The sequence below is a fragment of the Morus notabilis genome, unplaced genomic scaffold, assembly GCF_000414095.1.
Source record: "Morus notabilis unplaced genomic scaffold, ASM41409v2 Scaffold365, whole genome shotgun sequence".
NCBI classification, from domain to species: Eukaryota; Viridiplantae; Streptophyta; class Magnoliopsida; order Rosales; family Moraceae; genus Morus; species Morus notabilis.
The window spans coordinates 1-18,901 of NW_010362906.1; the positions used below are offsets into that span (position 1 = coordinate 1).

General features: G+C 38.1%; 1 protein-coding gene across 1 annotated transcript; it reads right to left on the bottom strand.

The window, feature by feature from the left end:
• Positions 1-9,622: 9,622 nt before the first annotated feature.
• LOC112092532 (protein ANTAGONIST OF LIKE HETEROCHROMATIN PROTEIN 1-like) lies at positions 9,623-11,068 on the bottom strand. Its single transcript, XM_024168975.1, has 3 exons — positions 10,544-11,068; positions 10,232-10,463; positions 9,623-10,128 (listed from the first exon to the last, which is right to left on the bottom strand). The coding sequence occupies exons 1-3, from the start codon at positions 11,066-11,068 to the stop codon at positions 9,623-9,625; spliced, it is 1,263 nt and encodes a 420-aa protein (XP_024024743.1).
• Between the last annotated feature and the right edge of the window lie 7,833 nt (positions 11,069-18,901).

The window sequence follows — 18,901 nt, forward strand, 5'->3', positions numbered from 1 at the left end:
AAAAGCTGATTCTGAGAAGGATTTCATACTAAATCTTATCTTTTTTTTTTTTCTTTTAGTATATATTTTTAATTTAAGGACCTTTCTCAGTACACTAACATACTGATAAATCAGGACTTATGTCCGTCAGATTTATATAAAATTATGTAAAAATCAAAACTTATGCAAATTTAACATTTAAAAAAATCTAACCTACTAATATGTCAGGTGTATTAGAAAATCTTCTTTCTTTAGTTATTATTATTTTTCTTTTTTGTGCATTTTCCAATTGTTTCGTCTATGACCAAGTGTTGTGGCCAATACTCATTTATGGCCTTTACTAACTATAATCTCTCCCTGAAAAAAAAAAAAAAAACTATTTATCAATTTCTCAAATTATGCTTAAATCATCGGTGGGATTTAAAGAAAAAACCTTCGTATAAAACACAATTCTAAATAATTATTTCACCTCAAAATCATATCAAAATATTTAAATTTGATTTAATAAGATCAAAGTTCGTAATATAAAATATGTCATACTGAAAAGAGTTTTTTTTTTCTTCGAGAGTTTCTCTAATATGACTAAAAAAATAAATTACTAGTAGTTTCATACTTTCAACTATCAGATTTATATTAAAAGTTGTCTGTTGATGGTGGATTTTCGTTCAACAAAAAAAAGCCGGTTTACCTCTGGGTTTCCCGTCGGATTACCGGTTTAAGTATAGGTTATGTGTAGGAATTTGATATGCTTGTGGTATTTTTTGTGTAGTAAGCAATATAAGAAAAAATACTTAAAGAAGGAGAATGCACAAGATTTATAGTGGTTCACTCTTATAAAATGAAGAGCTACATCCACTATGGTTTGTTATTCCTTCTTGAGAATGTTACAATTTACAATATGCTCTTTCGTTCTTGCTTTTTTAGAAAAGATCAACCTCTTTTCCGTATGAGTTTTCTCTCCTTTTATAGCTGAGCTTCCTTCGTTGGAGGGGTTTTCTCCTGTAGGCTGAACAAGCAATCAAGTGGTATGCCTTTCTAGGCCTAGCCCGTAGCCTACTAATCACTTTTTGTGACTGTTCATTCAGCCAATTAGTCTCCCATTACGGTTCTGTGCACAGCTGTAACCCTTTTATGTCCCCCGTAGGGGCGGTTTAAGGGTTTGCATTTAATGCCTGTACTATGGACATCCTTTACGCAGCTTGCCACGTCATGCTTTCCCTCAAGGAGCATTCCCCTCGTCGCCAGTATTGTTTAGCCCAATCATTCTTCTTGGCGGCGGACTTCTATGTTGTAAGGTCGACGGTACGACCTGTCGACGTCAGGCAAAATCGACGCCTTAGGCTTCTTACTCAGACCCTAAACGACGAAGGGAAGGGGGTCTCAGACGTCGAGGGTTCTGCTTTGCGAGGAGAGGTTAAGGCCACGTGTCATGTTGAATGCGAGTATGGCTTTTGGGTTCTGATGAACCTTGGTTGTCACAAGCATTTGTCGTCACCATTTTCATATGAATGGTCGGCGTTATGTTGAGGTGTTTCAGCACTTGTTGTCTAGAATGGTCGTCGCTTAGAATAACCGCCATTTTTCCCTTCCTCTCGACTTAGGATTTTGACGTAGCTCCTTGTCTTTTTTTTTATTACCAGACTAATGGCCTCAGAAAACACCCGTTGAGAGGAACTGTCTGTTGTACGACCAGACTCCCCGTCTGTGGCGGAGATCTCATGGTCATCTTCCTCGTCAGACTGTGACTCACTGTTGCGGGAAGTTGAGGGACATATGACCGGCCCAGGCGACGACGGTAGCGATACTTATGATAGCGTCTGCCGAATGATCGACGAAGACGTCGATAGGAGGCCTTTTACAGGTGGCAGCGTGTGTGGGGTCGCCACTTCTCTGGTGGATGCCCCACTGGCTGCTACAAGTGGAGACCTGGATCGGCCTTCCTTCACAGTTGACACCGTGGCGTCGAGGGTCCGGAATAAGGACATCATCTAGGCGGTGAAGGAAGGATGCATCGTCGGGAGGTGGTTCGAATACCTCCTCTCAGACATGCATTTTAGGACTAGTATGCCCCCGACCGGATTCCTCCCTGTCTATACCAAGGCCGTTACTGCAGGGATGACTTTTCCGGTTCATCCCTTCGTAAAAGATTATTGCCACTTTTACGGCATTTCCCTTGCCCAACTGGCGCCAAATTTCTGGTACTGCTTTGCTGGCGCCTGGATCCTGTGGAACCAGCAGTTTGACATGGATCTTCCTCTAGATGAGTTTAGATTCATGTACAGACTGTGCCATGTTGCCAAGTGCGAGGGGTGGTATTTTCTGAGCGGGCACGGGAGATCTCAGCCCATATTTGGCAAGCTAATTTTGGGCATTCTCTCGTCGTCACATGGATGGAAACCCATGTTTTTTATGATATGCGGCCCCTTTAATTTTCATCCCGACGACCGCTTGTCCCACCGAAGGAAGGTGCAGGCGTCGTTTGGGAACATGGGTGAGACTTCAATTCCCTTACTTTCACCTTACTTTGCTTTCTCCTTTCTTACGCTGACAGTCTTTTTATCCTTCAGTCAGTCAGGACCGGCTGAAGTTCTCTGGGAACAGTTTGGCGAGGATTGAGAAGGCCTTCTCGTTCCTGTCTGAGGTTCGTCATATTAACACCCTCCTGACCCAGGCCAATCTTCGAAGTGCCGGGTTAATCCTTGATCTTCCAGACCCTACTGACCTCGACGCCGTCCGTGAATACTTTCATTTGAGCGACGAAGGTAAACCTTTGTTCCTGCCGCCTTTCTTACAATGGCATTTTGTTTATCCAAGCGTCGATTATATCTTTGTCTCGTCGTCTTTGTAGACATGGCATCCTTAAGGATCCAGCTCCCTGGCAGTAAGCCGTCTGAGGCAAGCCAGCAGCCCCCGCCGAGCCAACAACCTCCTTCTAGGGGAAAGGAGAAAGCTAGCTCTTCTTCTCAGGCGCCGAGAAAAAGGAAAGCCACAAGGGTCCCCTCGACGTCGGAGGAGGATCCTGCGCTAAAAAAGAGGCACAAAGAGAAGACGCCGGTGGTAGAAACTTGGACGCCGACGGTCCCTATGCTAGATGTAAACGTTCCTTTGGCACCGAGGGAACGCGTGCTTATCCCGGGGGCAAAAATTATGGATCTCAATTTCCAAGTCCCGGACGTCTCTGATGCCGAGATTAGGGCGATGCTGAAACTTCCCCTTCCCCCCACTTCTCCCTTGTCTTCCAGGCTCTATATGAGTCTTTTCTCGAGCCGCACTGGGTTGCTGCCACTCAATCTTCTTTGGTTGATCGCCAGCGAAAGCAGATCTCTTTCCAAATTCACGTAAGACCTGATCGAGTTGCCTTTTTATTTTTGCTGGTTTCGCCGCCTTGTATCCTTATTTTTTGACCTCTAATTTTTCAGGGACTAATCCTCGCCATTCTCAACCTTCTCGACCTAGTTAAGGTTGAGGAGCGGGATAAAAAAATGGACATCGTAAAGGCCGAGCTTAACTCTCTTCTCGACGATGCTAAAACTAAGTGTGCGAACGCCGCCGAGGAGAGAGATGTGGCCATGGCTAAATTGAAGAGTTTGGAAGATAAGCTGGCTAAGCTAACCGCCTCGGTTGAGGACCTTACAAAGCGGGTAGATACATCTGAGACGAAGTTGGCAGAAGCAACTGAGGCGGCGAAGAGACGTTTTGCTGAGGGGAAGAAATAAGCCGAAGCTGAGGCTGCAGCAGTTTTCGATGCCAAACGTGTAGAGATTATTGAGGAGTTCAAGGCTTCTCCGGAATTCATCGACATTCGTATGAAGAATTTTCAATCCGCTGGTCAACAAATTGTCGACTTGATAAAACAAGAGCATCCTGAGTGGGACTTGGGCTTCCTTTATGATGCTCCTCCTCCTGCTGGCGACGACAACTCTTCCCCGCCTAGTGATGACTCGGCGGTTGGCGGCGAGGCTTGAAGAGAAATAATTTTTTTTTTTTTTTGCTGCTGTCTGTAACTAATATGACATTGGTTTGAACCTGTTTTTATTTTCATTTATGTTTTATGAAAAGCCAGTAGATTTCATACCTTGCTCATTTGTTTATTATGCATTCGCCTCTCCCTCTTGAAGGAGTCGTTGTTGACTTTACCCTTTGGGGTTGTTCATTTTTAGAAAATTTTGTAAAATTTTCTAAGTTTTTCTTCGGCCTTCTTCTTTGGAAGAGTCGGCGTTACCTCTTGCTCCTTGGGGTCATCGCCTTAGAAAATTTCGTAGAATTTTCTAAGTTTTTCCTCGCCTTTCTTCCTTGGAAGAGTCGGCGTTAGCTTTTGCCCCTTTGGGTCGTCGCCTTAGAAAATTTCGTAAAATTTTCTAAGTGTTTCCTCGCCTTTCTTCCTTGGAAGAGTCGGCGTTAGCTTTTGCCCCTTGGGGTCGTCGCCTTAGAAAATTTTGTAAAATTTTATAAGTTTTTCCTCGCCTTTCTTCCTTGGAACATTCGTACGAAGAATTTTCAATCCGCTGGTCAACAAATTGTCGACTTGATAAAACAAGAGCATCCTGAGTGGGACTTGTGCTTCCTTTATGATGCTCCTCCTCCTGCTGGCGACGACAACTCTTCCCCGCCTAGTGATGACTCGGCGGTTGGCGGCGAGGCTTAAGAGAAATAATTTTTTTTTTTCTGCTGTCTGTAACTAATATGACATTGGTTTGAACCTGTTTTTATTTTCATTTATGTTTTATGAAAAGCCAGTAGATTTCATACCTTGCTCATTTGTTTATTATGCATTCGCCTCTCCCTCTTGAAGGAGTCGTTGTTGACTTTACCCTTTGGGGTTGTTCATTTTTAGAAAATTTTGTAAAATTTTCTAAGTTTTTCTTCGGCCTTCTTCTTTGGAAGAGTCGGCGTTACCTCTTGCTCCTTGGGGTCATCGCCTTAGAAAATTTCGTAGAATTTTCTAAGTTTTTCCTCGCCTTTCTTCCTTGGAAGAGTCGGCGTTAGCTTTTGCCCCTTTGGGTCGTCGCCTTAGAAAATTTCGTAAAATTTTCTAAGTGTTTCCTCGCCTTTCTTCCTTGGAAGAGTCGGCGTTAGCTTTTGCCCCTTGGGGTCGTCGCCTTAGAAAATTTTGTAAAATTTTCTATGTTTTTTTTTTTGGCGGTGATCCGTAGATCCCTTATTACCCCCTTGTCTGTTTAATATACCTTAGTTTTTTAAGCAGACAAGTTTATTCGAGGGGTGAATTATTTTTACCTTTGGACAATAGTACTATAAATTCATAATTTACTTAAATTGCCAAAAATGTAACTAAGATGCGTTTAAAAAACTACATACATTATTGGTAGCACAGCTTTAACTGTTCTGCATTTCATGGATGCTGAACCTTTTTGTCGGAGAGGCTTTCCAAGATGTAGGTGCCGGGCCGTAATACTTCTTTTATTCGGTAGGGTCCTTCCCAAGTTGGGCCCAGAGGACCAGTATTTTTGGGTTTTTTACTCTGTGTTACCCTTTTTAATACTAGGTCTCCTGGGGCGAACCTTCATTTTTTGACTTTTTTATTGTAATATCGGGCTGCCCTCTGCTGGTAGGCGGCAAGGCGTAACTGGGAGTCTAGGCTTTTTCCATCTAATAGGTCGAGTTCTCCATTCATGCATTCCGTATTACCGTCGTCGTTGTAGACCACAATTCAACTTTTGTTGCTTTGGGATTCAACTTTTGTTGCTTCTGTCTCCTTTCATAAATTTTTTTAATACACATCAATTAAAATATCATATCAATTAATTTATCATCTCACATCAATAATATTTTAATTGATGTGATATAATATTTTTAGAATATAGAGAAAAGGCTATGTGAGCCGAAAATAATGTTAAATTTTGATGTTCTATATATAGTGAAAATTATTATTTTTAGTTAGTTTCCACAATTCCAGATAAAAAAAATATCCGAGCCACCAAACAACAAATAATTATAGTCCAATGGAAAAGAATTCGTCAGAATTTCATCTGTATAAAACATTTTCCATTTAGTGAAATAATAATCAGATAGCACATATATAATTAAATCAGGGAAAAAACCGAGAATTATTAGTATTATTATTATCATCATCATCATAATCATCTGCTTGCAACTCTATCGCCGTCTATATATATCATAATTAATAAGCAGACTCAGGGTCAGTCAACTGTAAGTTTTTTCTATTACATTTATATATTAAAAAAAACTTAGATGATCATAATATAAAAAACTATACTGGTTCAATGCATTACATAACATTTATATTTACTCATAACTCTAAACGCCTATACCCCTAAACCAAACAAAAGGGAAATAGAAATCAAATATGATCAGGGAATTGATATTGCATTTGCTCAATCGCTATATATTTATTAGACTTTAATAAAAAAATTTAATGAGAAAGCAAAACCTGCTTTTATTATTATTATTATTATTATTTCAACCTAATTAATTAGGAGTGTTTGTGTTGGGATTTTCCACTCATGCAAAGTCTTTTAATTCCCACATAATTTTGTGACAGCCGGGCATGGACTTTTCACAAGCAATATACAGTCAGTTGAAATAAGCAGCTTCCTTTTTAAAATATTTATCTTCTGAAGATATTGATACTAGTATCATCACTTTATTAATAAGGATGTCACACTCATGATAATAATTAAGTTGATTAGTTAAATTCGATCTGCAATCCATGGTAAAGTTTAGGTTACTTGCAAATATTATTAACACTTCATGTCACGTTATGTTATGTTATTTTCTTTTTTAAAAAAAAAATATTACAGCATGTCCCATTCTGTTTCTAATTAAGCCTAGCTATCAAGACTTTTTTGTCACACTTTTTATGGACATTTTTGTCTCCTTTTATTTATTTATTTATTTTAGCAAACAAAAACTTCAATAGACCAATCACCAAAAGCCAGAGAAACAATGAAAGAAAACAGGCCAAACAACACAAAGTCCAGCCACATAAATAAGTAAATAAATAAATAAATAAATAAAGTACCCCGAAAATACTATATTTTTTAAAACCAAAAGAGTCTACGGACATAATTTATGAGCCACAACATTCTCTGTTCTACAAGTCTATACAAAAACTCACAAAAAAAGAATTTGGCAAGCAAATGAGCAGCCTTACTTAAAATGTCAAAGATTTCCCATACAGTACTATCGCCAAGGGAGGCAAAACCTACCTTCGTTTGGATTTTCCTCTCTTTCGTTTCCCCTTTTTGAATTTTCTTCAGCCCCTTCCTCTTTTTTTCTTTTCTTTTTTTTTTTTTTTTTTTTTTTTTTTTTTTTTTTTGACAATTCCCCTACCCTTTCTTATTTCCATTGATTCAACTTTTCATTTTTGTTCCAGTCATATTTGAAAGGAGCCAAATAAAACTAGAACATGCTAGTGCAATAAACTTTAATGAAATTATGAAGCATTAGGTTCTCTTGTTTGACTCAAGGGGTTAAAAAAGAATTATTCATCTTGTGCTTTTTGAAAAAAATTATTTTGATAATAATATAAAAATATTACACTCATATATTTTAAGAAATAAAATTTTGATACCATAAAATAAATTTCTTGAAAATTAAAATGTCCTTTGTATTTTTTCTTTCTTTTATTTAATTCGTTTGAAGTTAGGAAAAAACACCGAAAATACCAAAAATCACATCAACCCCCAAGAGATGCCTAACACTCGACTTAATTTCCAACCCCCCTCTCTCTCTCTCTCATATATATCCTTCTATCTATCTCTCATTCCCACTAGCCGGCCTTACCTTCCCTTTAATTTCTTGCCACCACACCTTCAGTGAGTACTACATACACTCCAAATAAATTTCGTATATATGTTTGTGTGGATATATATATATATATATACACATATATATTTATATCTAATAATCAAGTCCATGGTGGAGAAATCTCTGGTGATCAAGTAGTTGGTGATAATTAAGAAGCATATTTGAGGAGAGAAAATCATGATTATCATCACTTAAATTAGCTAGGACATATTTGTGGTGGCCGTACTTAGCTAATTTGGAGGGGTTTTTGGTTATTTGCTTTGCACTCAGATTAATTAGGGCTAGCTATTTGAGATGTACAAGGTCTAGTGCTAGCCATAGGCCTTCTTTATAGTTTCTTCTTTCTTTAATGTTTTGCTATTATGGGAAATACAATATATGTGTAAAACCCCTTTCAGTTATCTCTTATATTAAAGATCTTTCATCATCTAGTTTTATGTTCTTTCTATAAGTACTTTTGTGCATTAATTATAACTTCATTTGAGGCTTTCTTTTTATTTTATAGGTATCCCTAATTTTACAATTGTGAAAAATTACGGTCTTGTTCTTTTGAAATTTAATTTGAGTATAATTTTTGAGTTGAATTTGAGTTATAATTTGAATTGAAGTTATAATTTGAGTTTGTATTTGGTTGTGTACATTTGAGTCATGGTTTGAGATAAGAATCTTTTTGAGTTTGTGTTTGAGTGAGTCAAAACTTGAATTTGTATTTAGATAGTATTTTAATAAAAACTCAATACTGATGAAAAATTTTAATATGATATATTGGTGGGGGTTTATTCGTCTTTTCGTTGTCAACGCATAGAAAAAAAATCATCTCAATCATAATTAAAACGAAAAAGTTATAGCATTTTTAAAAATAGAAAAAACACTGTTCATTAATTTGAGTTCGAGTTTCTGAACTCGAGTTGAAGAAGAAACTTGAATTCGAGTTTTAGTCCCAAACTCGAGTTCAAACTCGAGTTCAAACTTAAAAGAACATAAACTCAAATAAAATTGTAATTCGAGTTGCATTTTTTTGAGTTTTTCACTCAAAAAACAAGCCTACTTCTTTTGGATTTCTGTAGAATGTGATTATTATTATTACTATTATTATTATTACTATTATTACTATTATCATTATTATTTTTATTATTATTATCATTATTATTATTATGTGTTTGTTTTCAATTTAGCTAATAACACTAAAACCCGAAATGAAACAGATGACCATCATTTGTGTAAACCGGGGCCCGTTCACTTCACTAACTCCAATTTTATGATTTGAGTAGAAAAAGTGAACTTGAGTTATTTTTAATTGGCCCGTTCACTTCACCGATTCGAGTTTAGAATTTAAGTTTTGCTACAGTAAAAAGTTCTCAGAAACAGTCACATCTAACTTTTTTGCTACAGTAAAAAGCTCTTACATAAAATCACATCTAAACTCGAATTACAAACTCGAATCAGCGAAATGAACGGACCTATGTGACATTTATAACTTGAGTTTTGTGTTCACTTTACACAAATCTAAACTCACCACTTACATAATATTGCATTGTAATTATATTGATTTTCTGTATCTACATAAGCCATTAATAGTCTAGCAAGCCATAAGACAAATGGGTAGCTCAAATAAGTACAGAAAAAATTCCTTAGCATTACACAACTTCACTACAATACACATGAGCAAGCTGTACGGCGTTTAGGAGCAAAAAACGACATCCACCCTGGAGAGAAAATGAAAACGACTCAATGAACAAAGGATGGCAGTAATCATTCACGCATATGAATACCTAACATATATATAGATATATATATATATAACAATGTGCGGGCAATTATAAAGCCATTAAAACAAATACATAAAAACTAACCTTCACCGCCGGTTGTTTTCATATGCAGCCCACATACTATCAGCAATTTCATCCCTCAAAACATGCATTTGTCGTCTGTTAGAACGGTTTTGCTGTTGTCGCGTTCCTCGATCGGGGTTGTGATTCTGATTCACATCCTGTTCTGTGTTGAGTGGATCAATTTCTGCTACCGGAACGGCGTCTCTCATGTATTGGGTAAGTAGATCATCTTTGTGGTTGTACATGTGTATGAAGTTATGTAAAATGGCACAAACAAGTGGAATGTCTATTCGTGTCTGTATCGGGTAGTTATTAATGCACTTAAGAATACGAAACCTAGCTTTCCAGATGCCGAATGTACGCTCGATACAGTTTCTGAGTGAAGAATGTGTGTAGTTAAATAACTCCCTCGGCGTTTGGGGCCGACCCCGCCTTGCCCGATACTCTTGAAGGTGGTAAGTGCTCTCCCGGTACGGTGTCAGGAAATAATTAGTGTTTGCGTACCCAGAGTCGACGAGGTAATATTTACCTGTTGTAACGGTTAGAAGATATAACTTGGAATGTATTAGATCCATATGGAAGCACAAACGTGTAGTTTTCAAAACTGAATGGAAGATCAAGCGTACACATACGTTCTGGTGGCGTAGGGAAATTTTTTTCCCTCGTTTCTATGGCGGATGTAAGCACACGTGCGTCATGGGCAGAGCCCTCCCATCCAGCCAACATGTAGGTGAACCTCATGTCGAACGAACACACTCCTAATACATTCTGAGATAAGAACCCCTTCCTATTTCTCCATGCCTCAGCATTTGCAGCGGGTGGAACAACCGGAACATGAGTACCATCAAGAGCGCCAATACAATTCTACGTAATAAATAATTACCATAAGCATCAACACATACCAACACATTTATCTCATAGAGTAATAAGTGACGGGAAATTACCTGAAACCATGGCAGATACTTGTTTCCACGCGCGGCTACGACGGGATCGACAATGTTAAAGTTTGGCGGTGTAAGAAAGTCAAAACGGAGCTCATACAACGCCTTCAAAACAGCATGGAAATACTTTGAAATGGTAGCACCGGAATGCTGCCATTGATCTTGTGACTCCCTATTGTTTGAACTTTGACAAACAATGTATAGGAAAATAAAAAGTTGCTCGTGCACATTCATGTTCCTAGTCGGTCTTAAAAGCCCTTTGAGCTCAAGCAACGTACTAAGACGCTTGAAACAATCACTTCCCATTCTAATCTTTGACCTAATAACGTCCTCATGTCCATCAAGTAGGTATTGAACACGCATTATACCTGTGAGGGCAGAGGTATGCCTTGGTTGAGGCAATGGTCTTTCCATGTATGTGTAGTAATACCACAAAACTACTGCTACTGTCGCAATCTCATAATCGTCATCTGAGTCGTCACTACCACCGTTTTGAGGAACGTGGTTTGAGGGACCTGCATTCCACATTGCTACCTGCGAGACATGCATAATGAAAGAAGAATAGACGAATATATATGAAATGATTATCTCATCCGTAAGTAAAGATGACTACAAATGCCACGGCAATATCCTTAGACAATAGAACTTAATATCCATAGACAATATAACATCCGCATGGCCGTATTAAACATAAATAAACATAAATAAACAACCTCTACTCAAATACCATGTTAAAATCTAAAAATGACAAATGATGTTCAATTGTACGAATATAGACAATAGTGAAAACAATATTCGTTCAACGTCAAAGCTGGTCCGGGCTGCCTTCGCCACCATAGTGTCCTGGTTGCGGCGGAAAGTGAGACATGTAGTATGGTGTTTGGGGATTATACGCGGCCGGTTGTTGGGGATTGTAGGGTTGGGGATTTGTAGGAAATGGTGGGGCTGGTTGTTGTCCCCCAAAGTTTGGGGGACGTGGCATATTGTTGGTAGGTTGTTGGCCAAAGAAGCTCGCCGGTTGCATATAGTTGGTGGGTTGTGACATGAAGCTCTGAAATGGTGGCGGCATAAACTGTGTCCCCGTAGAGGCATGGGGGTTTGAGAAAGTTCCATGTGCTTGAGTCCGTGGCGTACTAATTGTTCTTGTCACGAAGAGGTTACGCTGATTACCACTCATTCCCACAAACAGCTTCTGCATATGTGGGTACCAAGCAATGGCCTCCAAAAACGTAATTGCGGTTTCATCGTCAAGCGCCATTTCCCTGACAATGCCCTGGCATTGGTCCTGCAGATCAACAATAGGCGCAGCCTGATTCGCACTAGAGCTTTTAGTGTGACTACTATGCTTACTTTCTATAGAAGAGACAAGCCGGCCAATTAACTCCCTCGCTACAGGATCACATATTACCTTACGTGAGGACTTGCTTGGTTTCTTGCCGATCGCTTTGGAGGATGACACAATGTTGAGACCTCTAGCTGCATTGTTCAAACCGGCCCGCATGGATGCGATGAAACCATCTTCGCTGCCACCCTCATCAGATGTCGCCCCTTCTTCGTCGAAGACGTGTACTAGACCCTCCTCATTGTTTGTTGGATTATCCAATCCCTTCTCAAGTGCCCCAGTTGCCCTCGTACCACCAAAGGCCTCATAGTACAACTCCCAGTTTTTAAGAGGCTAATTCTTTGCTGATTTTGCCCATTTCTTGTTCTGCATATGAATAAGCAAACAAAATGACATTCACAAAATGTTTGCAAGAACTGAATACCCAAAGAATAATTGTTTAGACATTTTACCTTGGCAAAATCTTCTCAATATTCATCAGTGCAAGTCACAACACCAGTAACAGGGTCCCAGCCAAGGCCTGTGTTATTGCGTAATGTAAGCTCATGGTTAAACTTGGCCTTGAGATGAAATTTCATTTGCTGCACTTTCGCAGGAGTGACTTGATCCTTAAAGAACTCTTGAAGTTGATTCGTCCAATCCTCCCATGTTTTTGAATCAGGCTTCCGGCCGTTGCTAGTACGATTGTAGGCAGCGAGCCGCATAAGCAACTCCTCTTTCTGTTTTTTAGTCCAGTGTAGAGTGGCTTCATCGTCGGCTTTCCCTCTCGGCATCTAAAATAACAAAGAAAACGTCCGTGTGCGTGAGTCAGTTATTTGTGTCACTCCTAAAACGAGACATTGTTATAAATGGCTCAACTCCTCTTTCGGAACATCACGGCCATTAACCATTCCTATTACCTGGTTTTTACACGTTACAAGTGAAGGAATGTTATAACTGGCTCAGAAATTTTGTGGCTAATTAATCGCAATAACACTCGGAGCATCATCCTTATAAGCAGGAGAGACGTAGCTGCCATGCTTCAGAGGCCCTCTATAAGTTCCACTGAAGCGGTAACTAAAGTTTCACATTACCTACAGGACGTCGCTACGACGGGTGTTCTAATTTTGGACCAATTTCATCATAGCCACCATTACCTGTTTGTAAAGTGGTCATGTGCGATACGAGCAGAGGGGAGGCAATACACCAACAGAAGTGGCAATACATCCACAGTGGATGCTATAGGCTAAGGTACAAAAGGCCACAGCAGAAACATACCAGAATAGGAGATGCATAAGCTAAGGTAACAACGGCAGCAGCAGAAACAATAACAATAGCAGCACCAATGCCACAATAGGACCGGCCATAAGGTAAGGTAAAAATGGCAACAGCAGAGCCAATGTCACAATAGGACCGGCCACAAGGTAAGGTAAAAACGGTAACAGCAGAGCCAATGCCACAATAGGACCGGCCATAAGATAATGTAAAAAGGCAACAGCAGAGCCAATGCCACAATAGGACCGGCCATAAGATAATGTAAAAAGGAAGATAAGGTAAAAACGGCAACAGCAGAACAGGGGATGCAATAGGACCGGCCATAAGATAATGTAAAAAGGAAGATAAGGTAAAAACGGCAACAGCAGAGCCAATGCCACAATAGGACCGGCCATAAGGTAAGGTAAAAACGGCATCAGGGAAGCCAATACAACAACCAGGGATGCAATAGACTCAGGTAAAATCGGCAACAGATTAGCCAATACAATAACAGAGGATGCAATAGGCTCAGGTAAAAACGGCAACAAATTAGCCAATACACCGGAACAGGGGATGCAATAAGCCATATAAACGGCAACACGAGAGCCAAAACGACAACACGGGAAAACAACTAGGTAAGGTATAAACGACATCAAGCGACTACATACGGCAACAAGGGATGCAACGGAAACGACAACCATGACCAAACGACAACAGCGGATGCAATAGAAACACATACAAACGACAACAGTGGGGACAAAAATGACAACAAATTAGCCAAGCATCGTACCAGTCAAAACAAAGAAGATGTACAGTGCAACCACGACAAATCCAGAGACAGTAATGGTTTATAGAGCTTAGTAGAAATGAAAGAGCATACCCGGTTGGAACCAGTTGAGGACAACTGCTTATCGTTTATCACAACCCCCAAACGCGAGCGTGAGGCACTTTGTACGACGGATTGACACCGGAACAGCTGACGGTAACATCGCAAAGGAAGATAACTAGTGGATGCGAGATGGGGCCGTTTGGCTCTACATCGACGCAATAAAACGGCCAACGGAGTTTGCGGGTTGCCGCGAGGCGGATGAATGGTATCCGTGATGTAGATTCAAGGGCACGGACGGGGAACACTTCTAGGGTTGGGCATGCAACAAGGAATCGAAGCAAAAATGGTGGAAATAGGGGAGAGGTTACCTGTTTTTCGCTGCGGATCGACACAAAAAACAATCGATTCGAGCAACCGACCCCGCCTGGAGAGAATCGTTTTTCACTCCAAAATCTGCAGGAAATCGCTTTGTTCAGAGTGCCATCAGAGGAGGAAGGAAGAAATGAGGGTCCAGCGGGCAAAAAGCAGTGAGAAATCTGCACTGGGGAGGCAGGAACGAGGCAGCAACGGGAAGAAAACCAGAAGAATCTCACTGTTCAAGTACATGGAAATACTGTAGAAGCACACTGCAGTAATAAGAAAATAACCGTTGTGCCAAACTCTGAAATCAGAGTTATTACTCGAGTTTTACGCTCGAGTTTTGTTTGATGAACGCAAAACTCAACCCAAAGTTGCGTGGAGGACAACTGTGTTTGCATAGCGACAGCTGGGAACAAAAAGCAGTTTTTTTTTCTTCTTTTTTTGAAGGGAACAAAAATGTCTAGAGGGGGAGAACGAAAGATATTAAGTCAATTATTATTCTTCTAGCAAAAAAAAAAAACAAATATCCAATGGATATTTTTGTGGGGACTATGAGATGATTAAAAATTTGATCTTCGTTTCTTCGTCGACTTGCTTGATCTTCTTATGATTCGGTCTATGTACACTGGATTTGGGATCTGATACTCTCATTGCAAAATATTAATTCAAATACATATATATATATATATTATTGTCTTACATCATAAGCTTACGCTATCACTTACACGTCACTAACTTTGAGAGCTTTATCCTCGTGTCATATATATCATATAAGAATCTGCTTTAATTTTGCAAAATAAAAGAATTCTTGCATAGATTTACTAGTGCAGCTAGAAACAACTACATAACACACCATAACACAATGTTGTCTTGGTTTTAATCTTTTGGAGCATAACGACCCATCTTAAAAATTGAAATTTCTCGCTTGGAAATTATATATAACCCCGTAACTCCAATTTTTTTTTTATTTTTAAATTTTTTAAAAATAAAGCTCAAGATCTTGGAAAAAATGGCAAACAATTCATTATAATGAACGGAAAAAAAAAAAGTTAAACTAGTGACGTACACATATATAACTCCTCAAAGCAGATTAAATTGAGTTGTACGTACGAGAAATACATCTTCAACTCTTTTAAAGCTTAATTGGGTTACACGATCAGATGAGATATGAGTGGACTATACTTATCACTGCTATAGAAAGAGATCAAATCAGTGGATATATATATATATATATATACACACATATATATACACTAAACTACAAATTATGGATGGAAAGAAAAAGAACAAATTCTACTGTAGAGAAAGATCCTAAGATCCTCTTTCAGTGAAAAAGATTGTTGGAATTTGGGATGACGATGAGAAAGAAAAACATGAAAGAACTAAGGCCGGATTGGTATAAAATTATTGCAATGTATGCTATGCGTTTTTTTTTTTTTTCTCTCTCCGAAGTATGCTATATATGTTGTATGAGTGCATGTACACATGTTTTTTTCGCCCTCTAACAAAGAATATTGATGATCTAATGTTTTCTAGACTAGAATAATATGCGCAAACATAAGTTGTTAAAGTCGCAATATCATCCCACCTTTTATCTTTTTGTTACTGTTTTATTTTTCCTATCTAAATTATTGAAATAAAAAGGATTTCGGATTTCTAGAGACTAGAAGCAAATAATACTGTTATAACCACTAATGTAATAATGACGATAAAAAGGGTTAACCCCTTGTCTTGACGAATTCATTCAAGTCACATTGAATCCTCTGTCCCCCATCATAAGAAAATCAAGAAGAAAAAAATCATGGAAATTCCACCTTTATTTATAGTAAACCATGTCAAAATCACATTATGCAACCTTGAATTTTCTAAAGGTGCGTTTGAGATAATTTGTGCTTATGTTTTTAAATAGTAGAAGAAAATAAGTATGTGTGACTTTTTTATTAGTGTTTGGATAATATTTGAAAAAATATTTTTATATCTAAAAAAAAGTATTTATTATTATAAAAAGTAATGTAATAAGAGGACATGGATAGAATATTTAATTTGTTGTACACAAATAAAATGTTAAAAATGTAAATAAAAAGCTTCTTATAAGCACTTTTTTCATAAACACTAAGGAGATGACTTGTTCTAAAAGTGCTTAAAAAAGTCAAAAACACTTTAAAGTTGTCTATTCAAATAGGTTTAAAAGCGACTTTTAGACTAACCCGGTTCACTTCGCTGATTCGAGTTTAGAATTCGAGTTTTTCTACAGTAAAAAGCTCTCACAAACAATCACATCTAATTTTTTTGCTACAGTAAAAAGCTCTCACATAAAATCACATCTCAACTCGAATTCTAAACTCGAATCAACGAAGTGAACAGAGTAACCAAAACAACCTTTTTTTAAGTTGGTCCAAACCAAACGGACCTTAAAACAATGTCACAAAAGTAAGACTATCTGTTTTCTTGATTCCTCGAGATCTTGTGTTCACACCTCATATCAAACTGCAGGCTCGAATACTACAATTATATTTTCCATGTTATATATTTTGGAGAGCCCTTTGGTAGGGTAAGGCAAAATTTAAAAAAAAAAAAAAAAATAATGATAAGATTCGATTTCAAACTGTTAGATCACATTAAAAATATGTCAGATTACTTAGAAAAGGTAAATAACTGAATGAAACTTTACTATATTCTAATGAGTAAAAAACATGTCTGAGCGAAAGGTATTTTTTCCATATTCCAAACAAAATCTTCCATATATTTTCTAATTATTTAACCACATTTAAATTAGAAAAAAGTATAATGAATTAATGAAACTTGATTGATTAAGATTAGACAATTAAGCATACCCTATACGGCAGAATTCTCCATAGAATTTTCAATTCTTTGACTCAAAAAGGGCTGCTTTTGATGCTTAAAAATCTAATTAAGCGTGTGGCGCAAATGGCCCCACGGAAAATGAGACAACTATAGAACAACATTTGTAAAAAGTGGAATTACTATATGCAACATGCATGAACTTATCTTAAGTGAGTGGACTCAACCTTATTAGCGTACGGAAAATGAGACAACTAGAACCACATATATAAAACGTGGATTTATTATAAGCAAAATGAGCTAAATTGAACTGAGCTAGAACATTATTATTTTATCATTATAAGCGTCACATTGGACCACAGTTGATTAGTCTTCTTACCCATTAAGGTGAAGTCCACCTTTCACTTTCCAAAAAGTGCCTTGCCTCTTAAGCTAGAAATTTCCAACTAATTTATGACTGATGATGAGTTTATTACCTTAAAAAATTCTCTCTAGCGATGTTTGCCAATTGTGAGAGTCAAAAGTAAACATAATCCCACCCACAGAGCACCTTAGTATGTGGCTTTCATATAAAATGAGGTACCTTTCTTGGAAAATTGTCAAATAGAATTGTTAGAGTCCCCATCAGCGTTCAACCCTTCTCTTTCTTCTTCACTTGAAAGTGTCCTGAACCCACTTGAGCTACTCCAAAATCCCATACTCATTTTTGGTTTCACATTGTAGGGTTCGAGCATGATATGCCTATAACTGCTGGATTAATTAAATAGATGAGAAATTCCAATGAGACTCTCTGCGTCATGCCTAGTGGCCCGAAAAAAACACATATAGATTGACATCATAGCATAAACATAATACGGCACGATTAGGTAGTGGGTCATACTAGACCGAGACAACATATACACGATAAAAACCTCTTTAAGGAAAATTACGTCTTAATTATTTGTTTTTATATAAGATGACGCCTTAATTCTTAACCTATAGTAAGTAATAACGTACCGATTCTATTCAATGTAATAAATAAGTCTTGTCTATGGTTTTCTATTTATTCGGTGCAACACTGATGTTGTAGAAATATAACAACAGGAATAACTATAAATTTTTTTAGTGTTACGTCTTAGGGTTTATTTGATACGAAGATTCAAACTAGAGTGATTCTAATCATGATTCTGGAACCAGAACCATGATTAATGATTTTAGGTTCAAATCATGAGTTTGAAACCATGATTCAGAATCAGAAGTTTGAATCACCTTGAATCAAGAGGAGGAGTGGTTTTAGAATCATGATTTGAGCTAGTTTAAAACATCACATCAGATTCAGAATAATGATTCAGAATTATCCAAACATGAATCATGATTCAAAATTACTGTAAACAAACACTGATTCTGAACCAGGATTCAGAATCATAATTCTAAATTTATCTACCAAACACACTTTTTGGGCATGTCTACGCTGGGGGACTTACTTTTTCCTACCGATAAGGTGCGAATCAAAAGGCTCAAGTTAAATCTTAATTAGGATTTCTATATTCTCTCCCACACTGAAACATAGCTCAAACACAATTAAAAAAAAAAAAAGAAATGGAAGAGCTAATATCTCTTTTTCCTTGCGTTCCACGCCGCCACCCTGACGCCCACCCCTATCACAATTAGCCACCGAGGCTCGCAATCTTTAACGCTCAGCTCTGCCTCGCCAAGATACCCACGCTCTCAGCTTCGATGAATGGGTCCCTTGACGAAATTGGTGAGATCGCCGGTGAATCCACTCTTGAGGAGGTCCGTTGGCGATATTCGTCGT